This window comes from Megascapheus bottae, chromosome 16 (genome assembly GCF_031878675.1).
Source record: "Megascapheus bottae isolate mThoBot1 chromosome 16, mThoBot2.hap1, whole genome shotgun sequence".
NCBI classification, from domain to species: domain Eukaryota; kingdom Metazoa; phylum Chordata; class Mammalia; order Rodentia; family Geomyidae; genus Megascapheus; species Megascapheus bottae.
The window spans coordinates 27,390,542-27,418,262 of record NC_143524.1 but is presented as its reverse complement, the minus strand read 5'-3'; the positions used below and the strand labels follow the sequence as shown (position 1 = coordinate 27,418,262).

Here is a 27,721-nt window from a genome sequence, read left to right as displayed (position 1 = left end):
ATTTATTACAAGATACCCCAGAATCCTCCTTGCCAACTCTCATCTCCCAGCATACCTATTCATTTTATGTGACAAACAGAACCAAAGTTTGAAACCCACGTCATTGACTATCTTAAACTTTTCACACTAATATTTTAGGCCTCATTTCTATGATTTGGCTTGGCCTTAGCTTTTTAAGTCAACAAGAATAGAGTTAAACTTAGCATTGACAGATTTAAAAAAAAGTGTGTGCTTGTGTTTCTGTGTGTGTGTACACACACTTATGTGGTGTGTGTTCAAGCCCTTAGTACTTTATGATATAGTTTATTTTAATAAGGTTATGTATGTTTTAAAGGGATTCAAGTTTATTTGCATCCATGAGTTGTAGTTGTTACACTGTGAAAATTACGCAATGCTAGTCTACCATATGGGGTTTTTCAATTCTTTTTATTTATTAAATTGAATTTTTCAAAGAAAAGTTGAGGGGAAGAGAATGAGAAGATTGAGGTAACTTCAATGATCTACATTTTTATATTATTCTAGATAAGTGTTGATTCATAGTTTACCAACTTTTAGCAATTATATAAAGTTGTTAATTTTTTAAGACTTAAGAAAATAAGAAATAGGTGCTTCAAAGAAGGACACATATACAAAATTAGGAGGTATATGTGTTAGGGGGATGAGAAGTTGTGAGAGAAGAGGGCAAGCAGATACTCTATACCTAGACTTCTTGTATAATAACTAAAATGCAAAGAACCTTGTCACACTGCAGCTATGACAATTTTAACAATTATTCCATATTACAACAATGACAAGCTTTAGATTTGGTTTTATCCTCCTCCCACTTAGACATGCTAATTATGTACATCTTACCATTCTCCACTTATTGACTTATATTTTATTTCTTCATTGAATCATGATGATTGCTAAAAATACACATGTGGTATCCACCACTGCCTGTGCATAAAGTCAAAGAAGAAAGCAACAGGCCTCTCTCTCATGATTATTATGCTCAGAATGGGAAGATTATTTTAAGATGTCTTTGATTGTAAGATCATGTATCCCCATGAAAGTACAGGTTTAGTGTCTTCTAGGCCTACTTTAAATTGCTATTTCTGTCACAGAAAAGGAAAATGAATGAATGAATAGAAAGCCTGCTAATAGCTTCTATTATGATCTACTATTCACCCACCTTCATGGCAAAGAATTACCCAATTTGTTTACTATAGTATTCTGTATCTAGTTTCTTTTGTCTTGAATAATAGGTGTTAAAAAGAAATAAATGGATAAGTAAGTACATAAGGTAAGAAAAATGTGAAAACTTCTAGATTACAGGAAAGAGTATATGCTATAAAAATGGACCTAAGCTTATTTCCAAATAAGGAAGCAAATATTTCAGTGCTAAAATGAGGGGTAGCCTATTCTATTGCAAATAAATTCATCTTAGGATCTGAATCTGTCAGTTTTGAATAAACTTGTTTATTTTTTTTAAGTAAGCATAGACATTGAGGGCAATTCACTTTCTGCTGATGCATTTAAATTGTCTCCTAAAAATAATGGCTTTGCTGACAATTGCAATGCATGATGATAAACCCCATGCCCTTATTAAGGCTTGAGAACTGGCTTTAGCACTCAAAAGGCTGCCAGCAGCAGTAAACACTGTCCATAGAAGAATGGGGTTTGGCTTCACTGACTGTTGCTGCTCAGGACACAATTGAGTTTAAATGCTTTGTGAATCCATTTGTAGCAGATATTCTCCTCATTTTGCTACTATATTTATAAGTTTCAAAAGTGCATTTCATTTCCATGAATGTAAGACATTCAGTGTACAAAATTTCTAAAACTGTCAAAATGTACGAAGCTGAAAGTCCTTAAAATCAGACCAGATATCAACAACATTTTGACATACTTCTCATTTCCAATTTGTTATTTTGTACAGGGTAAAATCTGTTGTAGGATAAATTTATATGAACATATTTTTAAAGTAATTTTGAAAGAGAGGGATAATTTTACTATGAAATTAAATATGAATATTCTGTGAAATAATAGGAAGATGACTTATGGTTTTCCTATATATGTATGAATGTGTTTCTGTAAAATATGATTTAAAATAATATATTATCAAGTAATTAAAAAGTTTTTATCAACTACTGGTAGATCACTAGCATTATTAGAAGTAATTGCACTAATGACTAGTTTAGAATAGTATAATGCTCAGAATTACATTATGATAAGTTGCATCACTAGTCAAGTTTGTTTAATTATTGTTGCACTCTAAAGAAACACAAACAAAAATGTCGCCATATTATACTAATTACAAAAGTCAATAAATACAATTTATTGGACAAATTATGCTGTTTGGGAAGATTATACAATAAAGGTTATTGACCTGCCATAAAGAACACCTACTGGGACGATTGAACATGTAGTTTAGCATGTGAATCAATTAAATTTAGTTAGTTTTCATATTTTGTAAGTTCAAAACTATTTCTACAACTATTTCTATTAACAATTCACTCATTCAATGTATCCTCTTCTCTGTTGATGAATTCAAAAGGAGGTGGAGTTTTCTGACTAGGTTTTCATAAAAACAAAATCTCATGTTGTACAAATTAAAGATCAGATGCTGCCGAATGGAGCATGCAAACGTTGTGAAAAATGTTCTGGACTCATTTTTTATGGTTATTGTCTTAACTTATTGCTGATGATATTGTACACATAATAAGTTTTTGTATTTTAGATAATCAATGTTAATTGTTAAAATATATTAAACACTATTTACTTTATGGACATTTTAAACATATATTATGGTTTATATGCATTATTTTATTTACTCCTTAGGGCATTTATTCCCCTTAGGGCAATTTTAACTAAATGTAAGACATTGGAACTACGTGATGTATATAAGATATTACATCTTTATGACATGTATAAATGCACCTGTATATGTGCATATATGTAAATATAATTTTAAAGATTTGACATAGGTACTTTGAAAGATTCAAATATCTGTCAGCAACATTAATATTTCCCCTAAATGTTACCTTACTCTTCACTTGTACAATATGCAATTTCCTTATGTTTTATGTTCTTATATCTATCATTCTATCAAGTACTAGCTAAAGAATATATTGAATATTCTTGTTTTCTTGTCAAGTGCTTATGAATACTTTTTCTAAATCCTCACCTTAAGTTTCAGAAGAAAAGGTCTTTGGTACCTCTTTCAAACTTCCTCCTCCCAGAATATTCCCATTTTGGAGAGATCTTAAATATGGATGCAATATACTTATTTATAAAACAAACTACCCAAACTTTTTCATTCAAATTTTGATATATTAAATTACCTGTTCAGTGATGATAGAATTGAATGACTTGGGAATGGTATGTATCACTTAGCATTTCAGATGAAATGGTACTGAAATTATTAAATTTAGTAAGTTAATAGCTTAGTAATAAAATAGAGAAAATTGTATCTCATTGTCATTTGTAACAGCCAAATTTAAAACCTATTCTACATTCTAAGTTCCATAGTCACTAATTCTATTAGACAGTTTAACAAAAAAGAAGTTTTCGTCAAAAAGGTCCTTTACATTGTTAGTTATGTTAATTCCTAGGTACTTTATTTTCTTTATGGCTATTGCAACAGGAGTTTCTTTCCTGATTGTTGCCTTGTTCCTCTCATCATTGGCATATATGAAGGCGCTTGATTTTTGAGGGCTAATTTTATACCCTGCTACCGTGCCTAAGTTTTGAATCAGCTCAAGGAGCTTGGGAGTGGAGTCTGTAGGATTCTTTAAATACAGAATCATGTCATCTGCAAAGAGGGAAAGTTTCACTTCCTCTTCCCTATTTGGATCCCCTTTATGCTTGCTTTTTGCCTTATTGCTCTGGCAAGGAATTCTAATACTATGTTAAAGAGGAGTGGAGAGAGTGGGCATCCTTGTCTCGTTCCTGACTTTGGAGGAATTGGCTTTAGTTTTTTGCCACTAATTATAATGCTAGTTGTGTATTTGTCTTAAACAGCCTTTATTATTCTGAGGAATGTTCCATGTATTCCTAGTTTCTCCAGAGCTTTTAGCATAAAGGGTTGTTGGATCTTGTCAAATGACTTTTCTGTATCTATTGAGACAACCATGTGATTCTTGTCCTTGCTCCTGCTGATGTGTTTCATTATATTAATTGATATGCATATATTGAAACAGCTTTACATCCCTGTGATAAATCCTGTTTGATCATAGTATATAATTTTTTGATGAGTTGCTCAAGATGGTTGGCCAGTATTTTGTTGAGAAGTTTTGTACCAATATTCATCAAAGAAATGGGTCTATAGTTCTGTTTCTTTGAGGAATCACTGTCTGTTTTTGGGATGAGGCTTACAGTGGCTTCATAGAATGAGTTTGGTAAAGAGCCTTCATTTTCAATTTCATTGAAGAGCTTGATTAGTATTTGTGTGAGCTCTGCTTTGAAGACCTTATAGAATTCAGCTGTGAATCCATCTGGCCCTGGGCTTTTCTTGGATGGAAGGTCTTCTATTGCCATTTCTATTTCAGTGCTTGAAATAGGTCTGTTTAGTTGGATTAGGTCTTCTTGTTTCAGAGTGGGTATGTTAGTATTGGCTAGAAATTTATCCATTTCTTCTAGATTCTCAAATTTGGTGGCATAAAAGTTTGAAAAGTATTTCCTCATCATGCTCTGGATCTTGGTAATTTCTGTTGTGATATTACCATTCTTATCTATGATTTTTTTATTTGGGTGTACTCCCTTCTCTTTTTTGGTAAGAGTGGCTAAGGGTCTGTCAATTTTGTTAATTTTTTCAAAGAACCTTCTCCTAGTTTTTTTTGATACTTTCTATAGTTTTATTTGACTCCAACTGCTTAATTTTGATGCCTTGCATCTCTTGTTTTAGATTGTGTATGGACTTCTTTAACACCTTGCTTTCCATTTTAGAGATTACCTCAGCAGCTTTACTCTCATTGGACATTTGTTGGAGTTTGGTCAGATTTTGTTTGTGGATTCTATGAATTCGTCCGTTTTTCTTTGTAAATCCTTTATTATGGCCTCTTCTCAATTGCATATCTCCTTCTTTATGGTTTCATCTCATTTAACTATGGCTTCCTCATGTATCTCTTTCTGTGTGTTTTCAAACTTTTCATTAATCATGATTATCAAGTGCATTTGTATTGCTTTTAGAGGACTCTCCTCTAGTTTTGTTATTTACTGCTCCATTGCCTGTTTATATTGGGTGGCAGATGCTCTTCCTTTATTTGCCATTTTTCTTGAGTTTCTTGTTCTGCCCATTGCAAAATGGGAGCGAGATGAATACAACACAAGATTACAATTTTTAAGATATAACGTAAAGGTCTTTAGCTGGCCAGACAATAGATGTTCACAATTTTAGATTGGTATTATCACTCTCTCTCTGTTTTTGTGCACTTAGAGACAAATCTAAATATCACCACCAGTCAGTGTTTTATGACAAAAAAAAACCCTCAATCCAATCTCTATTTTATTTAATACCCTCTGGACCTACAGTATAATTGAACACAGTAATAGAGGAGTGTAAGATTAATATAGTAATGAAGAAAAGGTAGAGCATAAGGATAACTGATCTAAGGTGATAGAAAGGTAAAATAGTTGAGTACAAAATTTAGAAGAAATAAAAGTCATGAAAATAAGAAGAGTAACAAGAAGAATATATAAAGAAAAGAGGAAGGTATATATAGGGGAGTTCAATGATAAAAATTTTAAAAAGTAAAAATAAACAACAACAAAAAAGAATAAAGGTGGGGGGAGATCCCACACAATTGTGAGTTCTTAGACAAGGAACACTAGCGTTAAGAACTAACAGATTAAAAATCTGGTTACTGTATCAGTAACAATATCATTTGTATCCAGTCTGTACCCAGTGCTGTCACTATATTTCTAGGAACGACCCCAATGACAGAAGGAAAGCAGGAAAAAGAAAAAAAGAAAAAGAAAAAAATATGACATTAAAAAAGGTGGCAAAAAACAACACATAAAAATGCAAATAAAAAAGGCAGAGAAAAAAAAATGAGGTATTTTTCAGAGGTTTTTTTTTTTTTTTTTTTGAGGAGGGGAGGACGGGATAGGAAACTTGTTTCTCCTCTAAATTCGGGATCCAATCACTTCAAAGTCTTTTTCTCTTGTGATTTGGCTTTGCATTTTTTCTAATCAGTTTGCTTGATTGGACCAGAAAAAAAAAAGAAAAAAGAAAGAAAGAAAGAAAAAAAGAAAGAAAACCAGTGGAGCTGCTAGCGGCTTTGTTTACCAGGAGTGTGGCCCCACCCATGGGGGAGAACTTCTGCTGGGGGGAGGAGGTGGAAGTCCTTCTAAGCTGCCTCTGGGAAAACCTTTGCCCTTTTTTTCCCATATATTTTTTATTGTAATTAATAGAAGGGTTACATATTTGCAAGATAGAAGGTGCATTAATTCACATACATTGATACCCTTCCACCTGTCTTGGTCCCCATTTCCCTCCCCCCCAACCCTTGCCCTTTTGAATGATGGCGCTGCCAGCACCATTTCTCAGGCTCCAGTTGGTTTGGCATGGTCTTTGCCAGCAGTCAAGATGGCACTGCTCTCAGTGGTTGGGGGGGGCACTTCTTCCCAATGCCATTCTGCTAGCAGAAGTGGAAATGTCCATGGAGGTACTCACAAACTGTTGGATTTTCTGGTTCTGTGAAGCGTGCAGGTCTGCGCCATGGCCAAGTGATGGCTCTGGGCTTGCGCAGGCTCTGTCTGGCTCTGTCTGGAGCCTGTAGGTCTGAGCTGCCGAGAAGGGTCTTCAAGAGGCTGGCACCTCTCCATGCTGTCTTCATGGGCTGGCTTCCTGCCTTTTTCCTATCTGACTGAGATTTCTGTGGTGCTAAAGCTTACTTAGGATCAATCTTTGGGTATGAACTTTCCCCTACCCCTACGATTCTAGAACTGGTATCTTGGCAAGAGCTCCTAAAGGCTCATACTGAACCGCTGCCATCTTCCACTGATTTCCCCTATGTATCTTATTTATACTTTTTTTTTTTATAAAGACTCTGGTGTCTATTATCATATCTCATCATACCACATTTTATGAGATAGGATATAAAATCCAGTTCACAACAAGATGAATGAAGCAAGACAATACTTCTTCATATGCACAAACACTAAAATATTTATTGGAAAACCTGTAAGAAAATGGAAGCCTGTAACCAGGGATTTCATTTATTCCCTATAATGTCTTGGGTTATACTGGTGAAGGACATCTGTCAGAATTTTATACTAATTCTTTAAAATCAATATATTCACCTGAGTTCAGGCTATGGTAGCAAGCTGATAACAATGATTCTGAATAATTATATCATAATGGTATCTATTTTTTTTGTGTGTGTGGGTCACGGGGCTTGAACTCTGGATCGGGGTGCTCTCCTTGATCTCTTCAGTGCAAGGCTACCACCCCACCCCTGAGCATGGACATTGTCCCTGAGCTCTTCAGCTCAAAGCTACTACCCTACCCCTGAGCCACAGCCCCACTTTCCATTTTCTTTTTTTTATATTTTTATTGTAATTAATAAAAGGGTTACATGATATTTGCCAGACAGAAGGTGCATTAATTCACATTTTCTAAAGGTTAATTGGAGATAAGAGTCGCTCTGTCTGTAGTGCCTGGGCTGGCTTTGAACAGCAATCCTCATATCTCAGCCTCCTGAGTAGCTAGGATTACAGGTGTGAGCCTTGGCACCTGACCTTATGGTATCTATTTCTTATAAAATATAAGAAATATAAAAGAGGTTTATGTTAAAACTCAGATATGAAAATGGCTATTGTCATCATGGTTCATCATATGTCATCATTTTCAACATATGTTTAAATTTGTATTTGCATTGTCAGTTGTTTCCAAAACCTGACACCAGAATTCTGATAGTGTTCAGTCATCTCCTAGTCATTGAGTATATTTATGAGGGATTTTTGTGTAACGCTTGGAACATTAGTAATTAACTAGCTTTGTGTAATTTAATTCCGTTTTGGTGCATCTGCCTTCCATTAGTTTACATTCATCTAATCCATATGTTAAGCCAAGTCTTAATCAGCAAATGGATTTTCAGTGACACATATCAGCATGTTAATTTATCTCCAATTTAGTTATATTTGACACAAAAAATGGGCAATTTACATACAGGTTTTAGTAGATGCAGATTTCATTTTCTTATATAAAATACTCACTTGTGCCACAAAATAACTTCATGTACTAGTAGAACAGAATAGTTTCCTTTCCATGGATTGTGAAACCAAGATCCTGAGAAATTAACATGCTTGCTTGAAATGTAGTGCCAATAAATGTTAGATCATTTCATAAAGTGTTTTGATTCCTGTAATTTACATACGTTAATGATATTTCTGCTTTATATCTAAATGTCATTTGCATGTTTAAAAATATTTCCTAACACACTCCAAGTTGTGAAAGTCAAACATTTATAAAAATGGGTTTCAATTTAGGAAAGATCATTTAGTTTGTACCCAAAAGTGAATTAATTTCCTCAAAAATACCAATATTTATTCTTTGTAAAATATAATGAATTAAGAGTTGATAAATTGGAAGAAGAATGTCTTTCTTAAGACTTTCAAAATTTTTAGGATCGACTTGACTAATTTTAGAAAACCATGAAAATATAGGCACATTCTATGGATTCTAAGCAAGTGAAAGTTCACTGATTTTATTGCCAAATCGAATTGTCAGCTTGCTGCTTTTATTCTTAAGACATGAAAATAACAAAAGTTTATTTATTTTTTTCTTATTCATACAAAGTGAAAGATAAATTCAGAATTTAATAAATAATACAAGTTTAAATCATGATGTATCAGTATTTAATGTATTTTTTCTTCAAATGCTGTGAAGAGGATTCTTCAACTTCTCTAAATATAAGACTTTTTTTTTTGCCAGGCTTGTGCTTAAGCTCAGGGCCTGAGCACTGTCCTTGGACTTTCTCAAGGCTAGAGCTCTACCACTTGAGCCTCAGCACCACTTCCAGCTTTTTTCTATGTATGTGGGATGGAGGAATTGAACTGAGGTCTTTGTGCATGCTAGGCAAGCAGTCTACCACTAGGCCAAACTTCTAGCCCTAAATACAAGACTTTTAAAGGAAATTGATAGAGAAATTTGAAGTGACTAACCTACAATTACATGTAGATGTAATTCATAAAATTGTATATTTATATATCATTATTTAATCTGTAATTAGATAATTATACACATATATAGACTATATGTACACATACATAGCTATATATACCTAGACACAGATGATTAATATGTATATTAATATATATTCTGATATCAATTTCATTTATTTGCATGAAAGATTTTTTTCACATGCAATATGCATCATACATTAAAGAAATGTCCTCTTTTTGATCATAATACTTTCATTCTTTAGTGATAAAGATTATTTTGACTTCTAGGATTTGTTTATAATAGTAATAGACACATTTTTCTAAGAAAAGAGTTCATAAAATGTATCAATTATTAAATGGCTTTTATGCATCCTAACTTTTACAATCATCACATTTGCATTCTGCCATTCTATGCAATATTGGCAACATTAAGAGGAAGATTCTGTGTCTGTCAATAGGCATAAATAATTTTTGTTCAAAGTTTGCTTTTCTCATTATTATTCTTTTCTATTAGTTGCAAACCACAACATATTCTGTAGCTTCCTTGCTCATCAGTACTATTTTAAGCAATTTGTAATAATTTTAAATAATGCATGTAAATGTTGTCATTTTTATTTAAAACTACCAAAGACATAACAGAAATTTAATATATGGAAAATGTTAAACATTTAAAATATTTCTGTGTGTCCAGGCTCTTGCTTGCTGATTCTATATTTTTATATTGGGTCATAGTGTTTTTATTTTTTCAAAGCCATAGAGAAAGCTACATTTAATTGTGTTTGCATTTTTTCTTCCTTGAATCATAGAACAGTCATTACCACTAGATCTTTAGGGAAAATACCTTGCTTTGTGGAATTGCTTGATGCTGTTCCTGTTTCTTCCATGACATAGAGACTTCCAATTGGTGTTTTAAAAAAACAAACTTTAAAAAACAAAGAAGTTTCCTCATCTTCTTTGTCAACATGTGTTCCTGATCAAAGGTCACCTAGGATTATGAAATTATGGTCTGTTTTTCCCAAAGGATAGAATTGGAACTTCCTGGAAGTAACATTCAGAAAAAAAAATCTACATTTGAGAATAGCTTCCATCTCTAACTAAAATTTAAAACAATTACAGGGATATTTCTATTTTAAACACATATTTTATTACAAGCATAATATTGAAAGAGCAAAAAATCAATTAACATTGAGAAATTTCACTCTGTATGGATGTTTTAAAAGTAGCTTTTTCCTGTATTTTTCATCCAAATGATGACGCCTAGTAGTTTAAGGAGAGAAAAGCTAGTTATTTTTTCTCTTCAGAATACTTCTCTTCTGTTAACCTATTTAGGCATTCTCTTTCTGTTGTGACAAGAGGCACTTCAAATGCATAGTTGTGAATTTACTTGATATACATTATTGCATTTCATCACTGTTACTTAGTACAAGAATGTTTGTAATCCACTGTATAATAAAAGAAAAAGACAATTACTACTACAGGTAATTGTATGAGTGCTGATGCAAAATGTATAATGTATAACAATTAAGCACACAAAGACTACAATAAATTTATAGTTTATTTAAATAAAAAGCAAAGGAATGTAGTCTTAAGGAATCCAAAATAGACTCCCTATGGAACAGAAAAATGAGTCTTTTACATGGTGTCTGGATATATCTTTTTAACAAAGGACTTCAAGTACCTGGGTCCCTACCATGGTCGTGTGGATACATGGAATTTAATGTTAAAAGCCACCCATATCAATATATCCCTTGCATTTTCAATTACATAAAAATGTAATTCATAAAATGACCTTATCATTGTCAGAAACCTGTAAGCATCTTGTCTTCTAGTATTCTAGTATCCCATATCATTATAGGCTGTTTTTTTTTTAACCAAAAACCTTGCCTCTGACTGTAAATATTCATGTTTCAGGTTCACAACATTCCAAGGCAAGCTTATTATTATCACCAACCTCCTCCTCCATCTTCTTCCTCTTCCTCTTTCCCCCTCCCCCTCCTCCTCCTCCTCCTCCCATTATCATCATCCTCATCACATTTTACAAGATACTTAGTGCTGGAGAATCTATCAGTCTCAATCATAGATGTTTTATATTCCTACTTCATTCCTATAGAGAGAACAGATTTTAGCCTATTCAATGTTCTTTTCTAATGTTTTGGCTTTTTCTTTAATCTTTCTCTTTGCCATTTCTTTCCCTATAATTTTCTTGGGCTTCTTTTGGAAGGATAATTTGACAACGTATTGTAACTGTTCTCAGTCATTTGTGCTTGAACACAGACTAATACTGAATTCCCCTGCGAATTGTAAACTAAACTTGGAAAGCCAGGTTTGGTGTGGAATTTGAACATACAATGAGAAAAAAGTCATTTTAGTGCTGTGAGATCCAGTTGCTTTACCAAAAGGGAGAATTTGTAGTCACCAACACATTTTTTAAAAATTTCATTGCACTATCTCTAATTTGGTTAAACTAACAAGCATGATATCACCTTATCTCCCCACCAACATTGCTATTCCATCTACGAAAAATATAATAATATAATTCCTTGGGGCTAAAGTAATTATACAGAACTTTATATGCAACATATGAGAACCCTGTGTTTTGGGTAAGTGATTCAGTGCAGATAAAAAATATGATGTGATTCAAAACTAGCTATGGTAGGGACTATGATAGCATAATATGATCCAAGAAACAGAGAAGTAATTTCAAGGAATTATTTTATAGCTTTTACTAATCCATATATGTCAGTCCTTACTAATAGTTAATTTCATGTACATAATTTGCAGATTTTCATGCCTACTGTATTTAGTTTGATATGGAAATATTAAAATTTAACAGTTTAAAAGATGTCTGGAATTTTTTTATTGGATTTTTGACTTGCCTTGAAACAGAGCTTCTATAATGTCACTTGTATATTCATTCCCTTTTCAGTAAAATGGATGAAATCCAAATACATACTTCAAGGACATTTACCAAAACCAAATGAACCTGTTTATGATATAGGTCACATGAAATATGTTGTGCATACACACACAGAGAGACAACATATCTTGCTAGTATTCTGGGAGCACAACATTCTGCTTTCTAGTACCTATTATCAAGGAATAAAGCCAAGCAGAGTGGTTCACACTTGTAATCCTTGCTACTCAGGACACTGAGATCTGAGAGTCTCCACTGAAAGCCAACTCAGGCATTAAAGTCCCTAAGACTCTTATCTCCAATTAACTACTAGACAACCGGAAGTGGTGGTGGCCTTATGCTGAAGAGCTCTGGGACAGAATCCAGGCCCAGAGTTTAAGTTCCACAACTGAAACACACACACACACACACACACACACACACACACACACACACACACACACACACTCACCCACATGCACACCAAAGGAATAAAGAAAAAATCGTTCCTTGGAAATACAGTCTTAGCATGTAGTGTGTACTTTTTCTAACAGAGTCTTTACATTAATGTGGTAAAGAAAAGAAATATACAGATAACAAGAAATAAGGGCAATTTCTTAACACAAATAAAGTTGACTGTTGTCTGAAAATAGAAATCTCAGAGGTTATATTCTTTGCTTCATCTACCTTTAAGTAACTGTTTGTGAGAATACTAAATGTTCTAGTAGCAATTATCAATATACTAAGCTCCATTATATTAAACACATAAATAACACATTGCTTCCTGGTTCATAGAGCTATGTTATTTCCTGATAATAAACTCACAACTTTTGCCGGGCTCAGTGCTCACACCTGTAATCTTAGCTACACAGGAAGCTGAGATACAAGGATCACAGTTCAAAGCCAGCCAGGGCCATTAAGTCCGAAGACTCTGATCTCCAATTAACCAGTAAAAAACCGGAAGTGGTGCTGTGGCTCAACGGGGATGGCGGTAGAATTGCTCTGAATAGCTCAGGGACGGTGACCAGGCCCAGAGTTCAAGCCCCAAGACAGACAAAAAACATAACAGCAGATAAAAAATAGAAGAAATTCATAACTTATTCAAAATCTTGTCCCAATCACCACTGCCATAGGTGGTTCATCATTAATCAAAGGGTTGATCAAGAGTTTCAGATTTAATTTGCATTTATTAGTGTCCCTCATCACTCAATACAGTGGCTATTTTGCAGTAGGCATACTAGCATACTAAAGAAACATGTTTGAAGAAAATTTGTTCGACCCTTAAAGCCAATTATGTAGGTGAATTTACAATGGCATATTAAAACATAGCCAAGTATTTTGTAAGCATTTTTCTCACCACTCTTTGGATAAGGAATGATGATAAGATTTTTAAAAATCAGTGAATTTATTGCTACTTTGAGACTAGATTCATGGAAGTATGAGGTTGGATTAGATTTTATGTGCACAGTAATATTTAGGGTCAGAAAAAAAGAAGAGATATTAACAAACAGTAAAAACCACTCTCTTTACTGAGAAAACAGTCTAACAAAACTGAGGTGTTTTCGACATATATTCCTAATAAATGATAGGAATTTTCTAAAAAGTGTGCTGCTCATAGATTTCATCATAGGCTTTCTCTCATGAAAGGCACTAAGGTTGATATTAACAATTTAGAGAGGAAAGTGAATTAATTTCCTACAGAAGGCTTCTTCTTACGTAGAAAGACCTCACCTCCTACTGAAATGAGAATCCCACTTTGACCTGCTGTTCTGTTTCATGGGTGCAGAGCTCGGCTTGTATTTCAGTTTGCATGCCCAATTACACAGCCACTTCAATGACTGATCCACAGGGCTGGCTTTTTTCCAATAGCTATTACTAAATTAAACTATATTTAGTTATAATTCTTTTTATTATTCATGTTTCTGATTGGCATTTTAAGCATATTTATTCGTGTATTGTAGTGTATTTCAACTTGAACATTGATACAATCAAGGACATCATGTCACCATCTCAGGATGGTGATCTGTAGAATTTTTTTAATGTCAGGAACAAACTTTGTGTTGATATAACTCACTACATTATGAAAAGCAGTGTGGGTGTTTCTGAAAAACCTGAATATAGAACAATTATGTCATCCAGTCACACAACTTCTACATAGGTACCAGACTTCAGACCTCTTCATTTCTAAGGTTATTGCACAATAACTCAAGATAACAAAGGGAGAAAATCCATTTGTTTATAGATGTGAAATGCACAATGGAAAGAATGGAATCCTATCGTTTTGTATCATCAATGAGCCCAGAATAAACCATATTTAGTATAACAAATCCCTGCACAAAAAGACAAGTTCTGTATTATCTCCTCCATACATTAAAACTAAATTGTTTCTCTCACAGACATATGGAGTGAACTTACAATCAGTGGTGACTGGAAAAGCAGGGAGGGGGAAGACAGTGCATGTTTGGTTAATGGATACAAAATACAACTCTGAAGAGTGATTATGTGCAATTTTTCTCCAGCACATGATGGCCATTATATTTATATATGGTCATATAAATGACAGAGTAGCTAAAAGAGAAGAATTGGAGTGTTGCCCAAGCAGAGAAAATAAAAATACTGGAGGTACATATATATATATGCATATATATACATATGTATGTATACTAGTGATTTTTCCATGGAACATCAGTCAAAAAGAGTAGTGGGAAAGAAACTGATGCTTCAAAAGCAGTGTACTCAAAAAATTGACTAAAACATTACATACTCTAATATTTTCATATTTCTGCCTAATAAGAAATTTAGAGAAAATGGAAACTATATTGTTACTTAATGGAGTATGAAAATTTTCTCATCTGAAGTTAAATACTTGACTGTGAGAAGTGAAATTACCTTAACTATTACGGGTAATGAGGGAAAATGGGAACACTTGAATTTTTCTGACTTGTTTTAAGCATTGACTAAGCCTTTATTTTACTCACAATGGAACCCATCCTCCTCATTATGAATCCGAAGAGGAGGAATTGTGCAGCTGTGGGAAGGAGGGATTCTAAATCCAGTCTTGCTGTGTTTAAAAGTGTCTTTTTCAGGGCTGGGAGTTTGGCCTAGTGGTACAGTGCTTGCCTAGCATGCACAAAGACCTGGGTTCGATTCCTTGGTACCACGTGCATAGAAAAAAGCTGGAAGTGGTGCTGAGGCTCAAGTGGAAGAGCTCTAACCTTGAGAAAGTCCAAGGACAGTGCTCAGGCCCTGAGCTAAAGCCCAAGACTGGCAAAAAAGTGTCTTTTTCAAGTAGAGTATGCACTTGAATGAGCTGTCTTTCCTTTTTCTCAACTATGAAATGTCACTATTAATCACCTTTATATCATATAATTATTGTGAGGCTGTAATGAGTTGATGCAAGTAACTTATGTTTGCAATAATGTCAGGAACATACTCTGGACACACTATTAAATATTTAAAAAACTATTTAATAAAATTATGAGGCTAGGAGTTTGGCCTAGTAAAGTGCTTGCCTAACATTCATGAAGCCCTGGCTTAGATTCCTTGGTACTACGTACACAGAAAAGCCTGAAAGTGATGCTGTGGCTCAAGTGGTATAGTACTTGTCCTTGTGAAAGCCCAAGGTCAGTGCTCCAGGCCCAGAGTCCAAGCCCCAAACTGGTTAATAAATAAATAAATAAATAAATAATAAAATTTCTACTTTGTTTTTATCATATTTTTTTCTTCATGGCACTACATTCTGACTACAACACTTTGTGGTATGTTAATATGATACGGACTATTCTAACTTAATCAATAAACTTTGAGAACATTGAGAACATTGTCCCTGCATTATACATCTCATGGACTAAGTGAGGTCTGATTCCTGCATTTCAAAAAGTTCTCAAGTAATAGCAATTATTATTGGATGCATTTACTATGGGAAAGCATTGTGTTACTAACACATGTTTGTTAATAACAAAGTTTCCAAACTTGTCTGATCATTAGAATCATCTGGAAGTACTTCAAACATATTTCACCCAGGAAATACCTAACATGAATTAATTAAAAATACTCTTATGGATGTGACAAAGTCATAAGTAGTTTTGAAACATCAAAGTTACTTTCAATACGTAGACAATCCTGAGAACCAAGTTTTGATATTAGTGACAATATCAAAAGTACAAATTTCAAATTAGACAGTTATATATCAGAATATTTGACCATATGCATTATATTATGGATATGATTAATAAAATATGAATATGTACATCTGATTATACATATATTAATTCACATATGCAGTGGAAATACACAATAAATATTCAGATGCATGTATTATATCAGCAACATATGAACAGCAATGAGTAGAGACTTGAAATAAGATCAGTACATGACAATCAGGAAAATTAGCTTTACCTTGGAGCTGGCTACAGATTTGGTGCTATAAATACAGACTTAACATACTTACACACTATATGTGTGTTTGTGTGTGTGCACATACACATATATATCCATATATACACATATGTACTATATATACATGTTATTTTTTTGCAAAGTTGACGTACCAAAGGATTACAGTTACATAAGTCAGAAAATGAGCACAGTTCTTTATGAACAGTGTTACCTCTTCTCTTACTCTCTCCTATTCTCACAAACAAGTTTTTACCCCCATCCTTACCCACAAGTTGTATAGCTCATTTTCAATATCGGATCTAATGAGTTCCCCTGCTGTATTTGCTCATCCTCTGTCCCATCCTATCTGTACCCTCACCCCTTATACTTCCTCAAACAGATAAACTTAAATACAAGGCAAAAGAATAACAAAAGATATAGAAAACAAAAAACTGACAAAGAAAAAAGACCTTGTATTTCTATTTCTTGGGATTCATTTTATTAAATATTATATTCTATGATCCTATGCACATAGCCATCAAGCCTTTACAACACTTTCCTAAGAATATCCTCCTCTGGTCTCATTGTGTGAATATCTAGCTAGAGTTGACAGTTAAACTCAGTTTGAGAAGAAGAGTAAACTACAAACAAGAAGAAGTAAAGAAGGTTCTTTTGGTACAGATGGAAGAACTCGGTATTCTCAGCTTGGTCTTCCAACCCAAGGCATGAGAGCACAAGGGGAAATTCAACTTGGCATTCAGATAAATAAGATAGTCATAATTTGGCAGACTGACTTGGAGTTAGATCTCTACAACATGCAAGTATTGAATTGCTTTTCATTTTAGAGTATACATTTTATTATTAAAATTTTGCTGAATTTAATTGAAAGTTAAAATTTGGGGCATTGTAAGTTTATAGCCACCTTTTTACATAATTTTGTTTTTAAGTACAGTGCGGTGGGAATCAGTGAAGAAATGAATGCCAGTTCTCTTTAATTCTGCCCTATGAAATCCCAAAATCTCTGCAAGCTGGAAACTACATTTCAGCATTAATTGCCAGATGCCTTTGGCAAGAAGCACATATCCCTGAATAGACTGCTATTTGCCAGTTCTAGAGATTAGAAATATAATTGGATGTCAAACTGCATCCTTCCTGCATCTTCCCTACCTCTCCCTGCTGTTTTCATAATGGGAAAGCAGAAAGGAATGAAGCAGATGATTCTCTTCATTATGGAACTCAGAAATCTACAGTGTTTCACCACGATCACTCATTTATTTATATCCACACAGAAAAATTCCAGTATTCTCCAGAAATACTGTCATAGATCTTTAGATTCTTTGTAGTTCAGATTATCTTTACTTTTTAAAAGCAATGAGAGAGTTCTCACATTTTCCTTCTAAGCTGTCTTGCAGACTCTTAGTAGGCTTTATGTGTTTCAGTTTCAAATTTACCCATTTCTCTAACACTTTTTGCATTGTTATCTGTACATTTCTCATTAAAACCTTGGCTTAACTTCTAAGGAATTTCCAGGACCTGAATCTAACAATATCTCCAGACTTATCACAATTAAGCTCTGAATATAGGGACATTGTATTACTTGTAGTTTTGTATTTATGATCAACATTTTCTGTTATATTTCATTTTCTTAACATGTATTCCTACTCTATGTGACTAGTTACACATTTTCAAGAGTTTATGTGTAATGTACCTATATAATATATTAAGGAAATGTATCAACCAAAAGGTGCATAGATCAATGGTTCTACTATATTTTGAAATTTGTAGAACTATCACTCAAATCCTGTGTTATCACCTTTTCATTAGTGCAAAAGGATAAGCAAGTCCATTATGAGTAATTAATGATTTTTTCCCTCTATTAAGCCTTAGGAAATATGCAGAATAATTTTGTCTGGATATTTCTTTTATACTTTTGACATTTCTTATTAAGAGAATTATTCAGTATTGAGTACTTTATTTCTGAACATCGTCAGTTAGCACAAGGTATTCAATATTTACTTTATAGAATTTTAATAGTTCATTTCATTTGATTGTTACATAATATGAATATTTTGCTCTTTCTTTGATAACTTATAGACATCAAATTAATTTCAGCTTTAATGATTATAGACAATTCAGGCACAAATTCACTTCTTTCTTACTTTCTTTTTTTTCAGCTACCAATTCTGAATCTCTTTTTCCATATATTTTTATTGTAATTAATGGAAGAGTTAGATTATATTCACCAGATAGAAGGTTTATTACTTCACATACATTGATACCTTTTCTCATGTCTTGGTCCCCATTTCCCTCCCCCCACTCTGCCTCTCATCTTATTTTCCACCCTTCCCTACCTGACTTCAAATAAGCAAATACCCATATATACAATATATCAGATAACCAGGTGAAATACTGTAACAAGATGAGATAACCAAGGGACAGCAAAAAAGATGAGAGATAACATAGTATATTAAGGACAACAATTACTCATTATATGGCTTTTGTTTCTGTATCCTGGAGGTCCTTTCATTTAGCGTCATTCTATATGGCCTTATGTGTCTAGTTTTTGTTCCATTGTAAATCTCTGCTAGGAGAGCCCAAAGTTTCTACTGATTATGACAAATGAGGGAAGCCATTGAGCCTATGTTCCTTTGAGTCTGGCTTACTTCACTTAATATGATTTTTTCTAAATCTTTCCATTTCCTTCAAATGGGGAAATGTGTTCTTTCTGACAGCAGCATAGAATTCCATTGTGTATAAATACCATATCTTGCTGATCCACTCATCAACTGAGGGGCATCTGGGTTGGTTCCATATCTTTGCTATGGTAAATAGTGCTTCAATGAACATCTTTGTGCTAATGGATTTAGTATGTCCTTGTTTCTGGATGATTGGGTAAATACTAAATAGTGGAATTGTTGGTTATAGTGGAGCTCTATGTCTTCTGAGTAACTGTTTTACTGCTTTCCATAGTGGTTGAACAAGTTTGCACTCCCACCAACAGTGTAGTAGTGATCCCTCCTGGCCACATCCCTGCCAGCATCTGCTGTTATTAGATTTCTTGATCTTGGCCATTCTAACTGGAGTGAGGTGCAATCTTAAAGTTGTTTTGATTTGCATTTCTTTTCTGGCAAGAGATTTCAAGCATTTCTTCATATGTCTATAGGCCATTCTTACTTCTTCTTCAGAAAGACTCTCTTTAAGCCTTTGGCCCATCTTTTAATGCGAAGTTTGTTTCTTTGGAGATCCATTTTGGAGTGATTCAAGTTTTTGAGCTGTTGATATATTTTAGATATGAGACCTTTTTCTGTTGTATGTTCATTGAAGAGATACACTAAGTCTCCTTGGAACACGTCGGAAATTTCTTAATAAGAACCAAGAAACAACAAATAAGAGAAAGTCTGGATAAGTGGGACTGCATTGAACTGCAGAGCTTCTGTATGGCAAAGGACATAGCTAGCAAATTAACTGAAAGCCTACAGAGTGGGAGAAGTTCTTCACTAACTATACAATGGACAAATGCCTCATACTTAAAATACATCAACAGCTCAAATAATTGTTTCTTACTTTCTCCAGGATGATAATGTCTGCTTTTTGATTGGATTTATATGTAACATAATTATTTGTATATATGAATTTCTATGTGTCTCTTTTCTCTTTCTTTTAATGTGCTCAGTAATATTTTATTTCTCCAGTATAAGGCAGCTATTGGGCTTCTTGTCATTTTTTTAATATATACATATGCTTAGGTTAGTAATTTTGCTAAGCAAAAGATATGATGTCTATTCCTTTGCCTCATTACATAGCCAAAGATTTCCCTACATAGACACCCCTGCTGATTCATTTAGATTAATATTCTGACCGTCTCTCCTAGAATTGCATAAATGATATTTTGGTTTGAGGTTCTTTAAAGTCACATATCTGGTAACATATTTAATTTTTACATTGGCCCAGGGATTGGCTAGGCTATTGTGTTTTTAGTTTAAGGGATTCACAATTTTTGATTCATGTGCATCCAGGGACTACTTCAGAATCTGATTTTCCATACTTGGCTCAGTGGAATACAACTTTACAAATGTAGTCTCCCAGACCATTGGGAATAAATATGAATTTATTTATTAATTGAATCTTAGGGGTAGTCCCCAGATTAGACTAGTTTACTGTTTAAATTTTGCTTGATCAAAAGTACTGCTAGTGAAGATTTCATCATTAAACCTCATGTCCTTTGTTAAAGGATCTTTGCAGGATTTAAGGGCTCTCTGGAATTGGTCTTGTCTGTTACTCTTTACAGAATGTTTGTAACTCAGCTTAGGCACATAGCATCTTAGCTCCACTCAAGCATTATATATTGAAGTATCTATCTATGTGCAATGCTTTCAGAAATTTACTTAGTTGAAAAAGTGAAAGGATGATTAGGAAAAGCATTCAGTGCAGGTACTGTACTTTGGCAGTGACAAAAATTAAACAATTACTGGAATGCAGCCTCTAAAGATACAAGTATTTGCCCAAATGCTTATAGAAAAAAACCACTGTCATAAATATTATCACCAACTTAATAGCCATCTCTCCAAAATTGTGGGCAGGATTATATCTATATCTATTAAAGTTAGCATTAATAAACCATCGATTCTTGTGACCTTGAGGGAAAAGAGTAAACTTTATGTGCCATGCAAGTTAGATGCTAGAGAAATAAGAGAAGCTAATGAACTGAAAAGCTCCTAAATGAAAATGCTCTGGAGTGTTGTAAAGACAACTTGGGTTCTTCAGAAAGTTTAAGGACATGAAGAGAGAATGCTCAATATCTAAACAGGGATTAAACATGTAAATGTACTGCAAGTAGAAATTTGTCTTCTTAGTCAAATGTGTGACATCAGGATTCAAGTCCCAACTCTCAATAAGCATCCGTTGAATTAAAGAAATGAAATTCTTGACAAACAAATCAGAATGGCATTTGTAGTAACTCTGGATAGAAGTTAACCAGTTTGTTCTGATACTGTTATATGTATTTTTTACATTGCATTTTATTGTCGGAATAATGTATAGAGGGGTTACAATATATTCATCAGGTAATGAGTATGTTACTTCATGAAACTTGATATCACTTCTCATTTTTGTCCTCCTCTCCCTCCCCCCAGCCCTCCAATCATCTTTTTCCCCCTTCCATTCATTCTTTCAAATAAACAAATAAGTGTATATACAACATACCAGGTAACACAGTCAGATACAGTAACCACATGAGATTAACCATAAGTAGAAAAAAGAGAAAAGTAATAATTTCAATAGTATATTAAGAACAACAACCACAAAGATAAACCTCTTGTTTCCATAATTTAGAAATCATTTAGTTTAGTCTCATCTTGTATGACCATATGTAAATATGTACATAGCTCTTAAGGTTTTTGATTCTCTACTAGGAGAATTCTAGATGTGTACCAATTATTACAGATCCTTTGGGTCTGGCTTATTTCACTTCATATGATTTTTCCAAGTCTTTCCATTTCCTTACAAATGGGGCAATGTCATTCTTTCTGATGGAAGCATGGAATTCCATTATGCATAAGAACCACATCTTCTTGACCCATTCATCCACTGAGGGGCATCTGGGTTGGTTCCATATCTTTGCTATGGTAAATAGTGCTTCAATGAACATCTTTGTGCTAATGGATTTAGTGTGTCCTTGTTTCTGGGTGATTGGGTAAATGCTAAGTAGTGGAATTGTTGGGTCATAGAGGAGCTCTATGTTTAGTCATTTCAGGAATCTCTATACTGCTTTCCATAGTGGTTGAATGAGTTTGCACTCCCACCAACATTATAGTAGCAATCTTTCCTGCCCACATATCTGCCAGCATCTGTTGTCATTCAATTTCTTGATCATGGCCATTCTAACTAGAGTTAGGTTGAATCTCAAGGTTATTTGATTTGCAATTTTTGTATGGCCAGAGATGTCAAGCATTTCCTCATGCATCTATAGGCCATTCTTATTTCCTCTTCAGAGAAGTCTCTAATTCTTCAGCCCACCTTTTAATGGGGTGGTTGTTTCTTTGAAGATTTGTTTTTAAGAGATTCAGTTTTTTGAGCTGTAGGTATATTATAGGTATGAGGCCCTTGTCTGTTGTATGGCTAGTGAAGATCTTCTCCTACTCTATGGGCTTTCTATTTAAATGGCTAGCTATGTCCTGTGCCATACAGAAGCTCTGCAGTTTAATCAGAGCCATTTGTCCAAACTATCTTTAATTTGTTGTGTTCTTGGACCTTTATTAAGAAATTTTTGACCCGTGCTAAGGAGTCCCAGTGTATCTTTTATTCATTCTTGTAAAGTTTTGAGGACATATGCTTTTACCCCAAGGTTTTTGATCCATTTGAAATTAATTCTGGTGCACAGTGACATATAAATATCCTATTTTAGTTTCCTACAGTTGCTTAAACAATTCTGTCAGCACCATTTTTAGAGAGGCTGTGTTTCTTCCATGTTATTTTCTTGGTTCCCTTATTGAAAATTAGGTGGCTATAGGTCTGACTTTGATTTCTGGGTCCTCAGTTCTAGTCCATTTGTCTTTAGGCCCGTTTTTGTGCCAGTACCAAGCTGTATTGATTACTATAGTTCCATAATAGAGTCTCAATTTTGATATTGCTATTCCTCTAGCACTGTTCTTGTACTAAGAATTGGTTTTCCTATTCTGGGTCTTTTATTATTCCATATGAATTTTTGGATTGCTCCTTCTATTTCATTAAAGAATGACATTGGGATATTGATGGGTATGGCATTGAAATTGTAGATAACCCATGGCAAGATTGCCATTTTCATGATGACAATTCTTCCAATCCAGGAGCATGGGAGCTTTCCCACTTCCTTATTTCTGCTTTGATTTCCAGTTTCAGGTTCTTAAAGATTCCATCATATACCTCCTACATAGCAAAACATTCACAGAGATATAAAAATCAGACGTCTGAGTCTGTAAATTAAAGCCACCAAGCAAAGCATCAAATTTAATATTTTCTTCCATTATGAAACTAGTAGTATTCATTAATATATTTTTTCAGGAAGAAATTAGTTAACTTTTTTAAAAGAAAATTAATATGGTAGGGAGGATGACTTCATGGGACACAGACATGCAGATAGAGAATTCAGGCAGAACATGTTATTGTGAATGTGGCAATATGTGCAAGAATAAACTGTTCAGTCTTTCTACCAGAGATAGGAGAGACAGAGAGAAACAAATAAACATGAGCTAACAACAGTTGCTGATTCCTGTCAACTGGGGCAGTAACAATTCTGCTGGAAATGCTTTTAATAGAATCTTAACATCATTTCCATTCTAATGTCAAATTATATTTAATGTTATCACATCTCAAAAATAATTTGTAAAAGTGTGAACTCAAAGATATTTAATGGGATGTTTGTTTTGGATATTCTAAGCGATGCAAAATAATTATAAAATTCCTTATAAACAAAGGTGATAGTTGAAAAGTCATAGTCAAAAAATGACATTATCTCAGTGAAAGCAGGTTTGAATAACAAGTGACAAACAGGAGGATATAGACAGTTTATGGGAGCTGAGACAGAACTTTCTTTAGACCTTCCAGAAACAATGAGGCCATTGACACTTTGACCTTAGCCCAGTGAGACATATTTTGGATCTTTGACCTTAGCATTAAAAATAAAATAAAACTGATTTTATGTCAGGCACGAAATTTATAGTGATTTTTTTATAGAAGCAACAAGAAGCTAAGATAATATCCAATGACAATAATAACAAGTGAAGAGGGGATGACTTCAATTCAATGAAGCCTCAATATGATTAGAGAAATTTGTAAGAAATAAAATATTAGAATTTCTACTTAATTGGAAACCAGAAATTCAGACTGATAAATCAGAAATTGAATGGGAGCTGAAAGTTTTGGTGAACTATTACATTTAGTTGATGAAGGATGATACAAAATGATTTTTTTCATTTATAAGGTAGTTTACACTTCACACAGTTTTCTTTATGTAACCTTATACCTAAATGCCTTCCAACTATGCTACAATGAAAAGAAAATATATTATCTTTCTTCTCTTAGGCGAAGTAAAAATGACAGATCCTTTTCTTTTATACATCAACATAGTTTCTTGAATTTTAGTGGAAGCTAAGTGCAATCACAACCACTTGATCTGAGAACTGAAATCAAGTGATTCCTTTAAGAAAATGCATCCTCAGCTTTAGGATTGAGTCCTACTATCCATTCGATGGGAGCAAGCAAATTAATATAAATGGATTAGAAATATTTTCCAACATGTCTATGTCCCAAACATTGACATGTTAATTTGAGGACAATGAAATTTCATTTACAAAATATTAAATTTCAAAAAACTGTGTCCATATGTATTTCTCAAGAGAAAAGCTTATGAAAACTTACCATTTTTTAAAATAAAAAGTAATAACTCTTATTGATAGACACAATGTTAAAGGTATTTCTGTTTGTTTTGGAATCTAAATTTAGTTTTTAATGCATGCATTAGTCATTCAATATCAAATCTGTGATAATTAGTTAGCAGTTATTAATGTTAAAATGAACTTAAAAGAAACTGATGGTTAAAGTTAATCCATGTATTATTCACATAATTTTACTATCACTGATATGGATTTAGTATGCATAAAACTATTATTAACTTACAGGTGACTAACTATATAGTGAATGGGATAAAAAGATGATGGTGATGATGTAGTTTTTTTCTTTTGTGTGACTGTATTTTATTTTATATTTTTAATTTTATTTTATTCTTGGGGAAACTTATAGAAGGGTGACAGTTATATTTTTCAGGTAGCCGTTACAATATCCAAAACTCTGGTTCAGTGCTTCTGAGATGACAGTACACACACACACACACACACACACACACACACTCACATTCACACACACTCACATATGCACAGAAACACAAAGGCATACATGGATTCATACACATAAGTATAAAGGAAGATTAACAGTCTGGATCTATTCTGGTTCTATATATCATAATTACACACGCATATATGTGTGTTCATAAATATATATATTTTTTTCATTTATTGATAGGCATCAATGTATCTATATAAATATATATCAACTAGCAAAGTAAGTTCAACTTACTAATAGACATTTCTATGATTTGGTATTATTAATGAGTGAAGAACACTAGTGAAACATTTTTTCAATTTTTGGACTTTAACTGTTTTGAATAACATAACATATTAGCAAATCTTTAAAAATAGGTAAATTAATTACAAATTTTATACCCTGAAATCTTTGGTGGTTGAATCTTATATATGGATCTAGACAGCTTACATTTACATTCTAAATCTGTTTCCCAGATATGTGATATTGACCAAGATAGTTAATTAAATTGTATCTGTTTACCTCAGGTCAAAACAAAAAAATATTATGGTACAGACAGAACTTTTATTATGTGACATTACAGTTACCATTCTGTGCAGGCAGAAAACTATCATCTCTTATTTGAGTTGTAATATATTATCTAATTATATTATAGTTAGTCTCCTGTAATCTGGTATTTGTTTGTGGTGAGATTGAAATCTATCATACCTTATTTGTCTGCATTTGTCTTGATTATAAACTGCACATGTCCAAGACACAAGTTGTAGTAGATTTTATCTTTGATTTAAGAAGTAATATGGAGGGGCCGGGAGTTTGGCCTAGTGGTTAAAGTGCTTGCCTAGCCTGCATGAAGACCCGGGTTCGATTCCTCGGTATCACATATATAGAAAAAAGCCATAAGTGGTGCTGAGGCTCAAGTGGTAGAGTTCTAGCCTTGAGAAAGTCCAAGGACAGTGCTCAGGCCCTGAGCTCAAGCCCAGGACTGGCAAAAAAAAAAGAAGTAATATGGATTTAACCTTTGTTTTCTTTGATACTTAAAATATTTCTATGTCAGATTAAAAACATTTGTTAGAATTTTGATTCACAGGCCAGGTGTGTGGCCTCATGGTAGAGTGCCTACTAAGCAGGCATTCTGCCTAAAATAATAAAAAAATAAATTTTACTTACAAACCTAAAATTTGGAAACTTCTGCATCTTTTTATCTCTGCCATGTAATATTCTTTCAAAATAATGACCTTAGAACCAACAATATTAATTTTCATGTTTAACTTCAAGGACACATTTTACAGTTCAGTCAAGATAAAGTAATAGAAGTTTATGGTACAATTTTTAGGATTTCTTTCTGCTGTTACTCCACAAATATTAACTTCAGGCCTATTTACAACACATCTTCCTGCATGTCTTTCATAGACAGAAAGTCCATAAATAGTTCATAAAAAGTTCATGGATAGTTTTCTGTCCTATAATTCTCATAGAAATTCTTTAAGAAAATTAAAACAGGTGGGTATTTTTACTCAGAAGGAAAGCTAGCAAAAAAATAATTAGAAGCAATTATGACAATAGGTTTTTTATAAATATGAGATTATTTGGTATATGGAAGGGAAAAAGACAGAAACAGCAAGACAAAAGATGAACCAATGCAACTTGATTCGCACTTGACTCTTCAGTGAACAAGAACCTCACAGCTTGGGGTGGGGGTGGAGAGAAATAGGGAGGGGTAAGTGGGAGAAAATGAGGGAAGCGGTAACAATGAACAAAAACAAATGTATTCATTTAATTAACTATGTAACCCCAAGACCACTATTCATCAATAAAAATTATAAAAATATAGACTATCATGTAAACTCAAACTTCAAATTAGTCATATGCTAGTGTATTAGAAGGGTATTATTGGGGAGGGGCTTGAGGCTTTTACTCAGCCTGGGATCTGTCCCTGAGCTCTTCAGCTCAAGGTGCACTTTCAATTTTCTGAGGTTAATTGGAGATAGAGTCTCAGGTCTTTTTGTGCCCTGGCTGGCTTTGAATATTGATCCTCAGATCTCAGCCTCCTGAGTAACTAGGATTACAGGCATGAGCCACGGCACCAGGCTCTACATATCTATCTAGATATCCATGTATGCGTTATCTTAAAAGAATATTCAATAGCAACAACATTATGCTCCTTAGTAGAAACAAATTCCTGTGAGTATACCACTGTTATTCTTGATATTCTAGCACAATTTAAGATGTTTACAAATAAACAAAATAAAGTAATAAAATAAGTAAACAATAGCAATGCTATAGCAATAAAAAGATAAAACTGCAGTCCAAGGTTGTAGAATTTACTGGAGATTGTGCTTTTTTTTTCCATCTTGCAGGCTCAACAACTGACTGATCTGGAACAGAAATTAGCTGTAGCCAAAAATGAATTGGAGAAAGCAGCACTAGACAGGGTAAGTGTAAATCCATGGA

General features: G+C 33.6%; 1 protein-coding gene across 1 annotated transcript in view; it reads left to right on the top strand.

Annotated features, from left to right (window-relative positions):
• Luzp2 (leucine zipper protein 2) overlaps positions 1-27,721 on the top strand; it is a 289,657-nt gene that overhangs the window by 221,715 nt on the left and 40,221 nt on the right. The window contains exon 8 of the mRNA XM_090347985.1: positions 27,628-27,702. Coding sequence (XP_090204111.1) covers positions 27,628-27,702 — 75 coding nt within the window. The remainder of the gene's footprint in view (positions 1-27,627; positions 27,703-27,721) is intronic.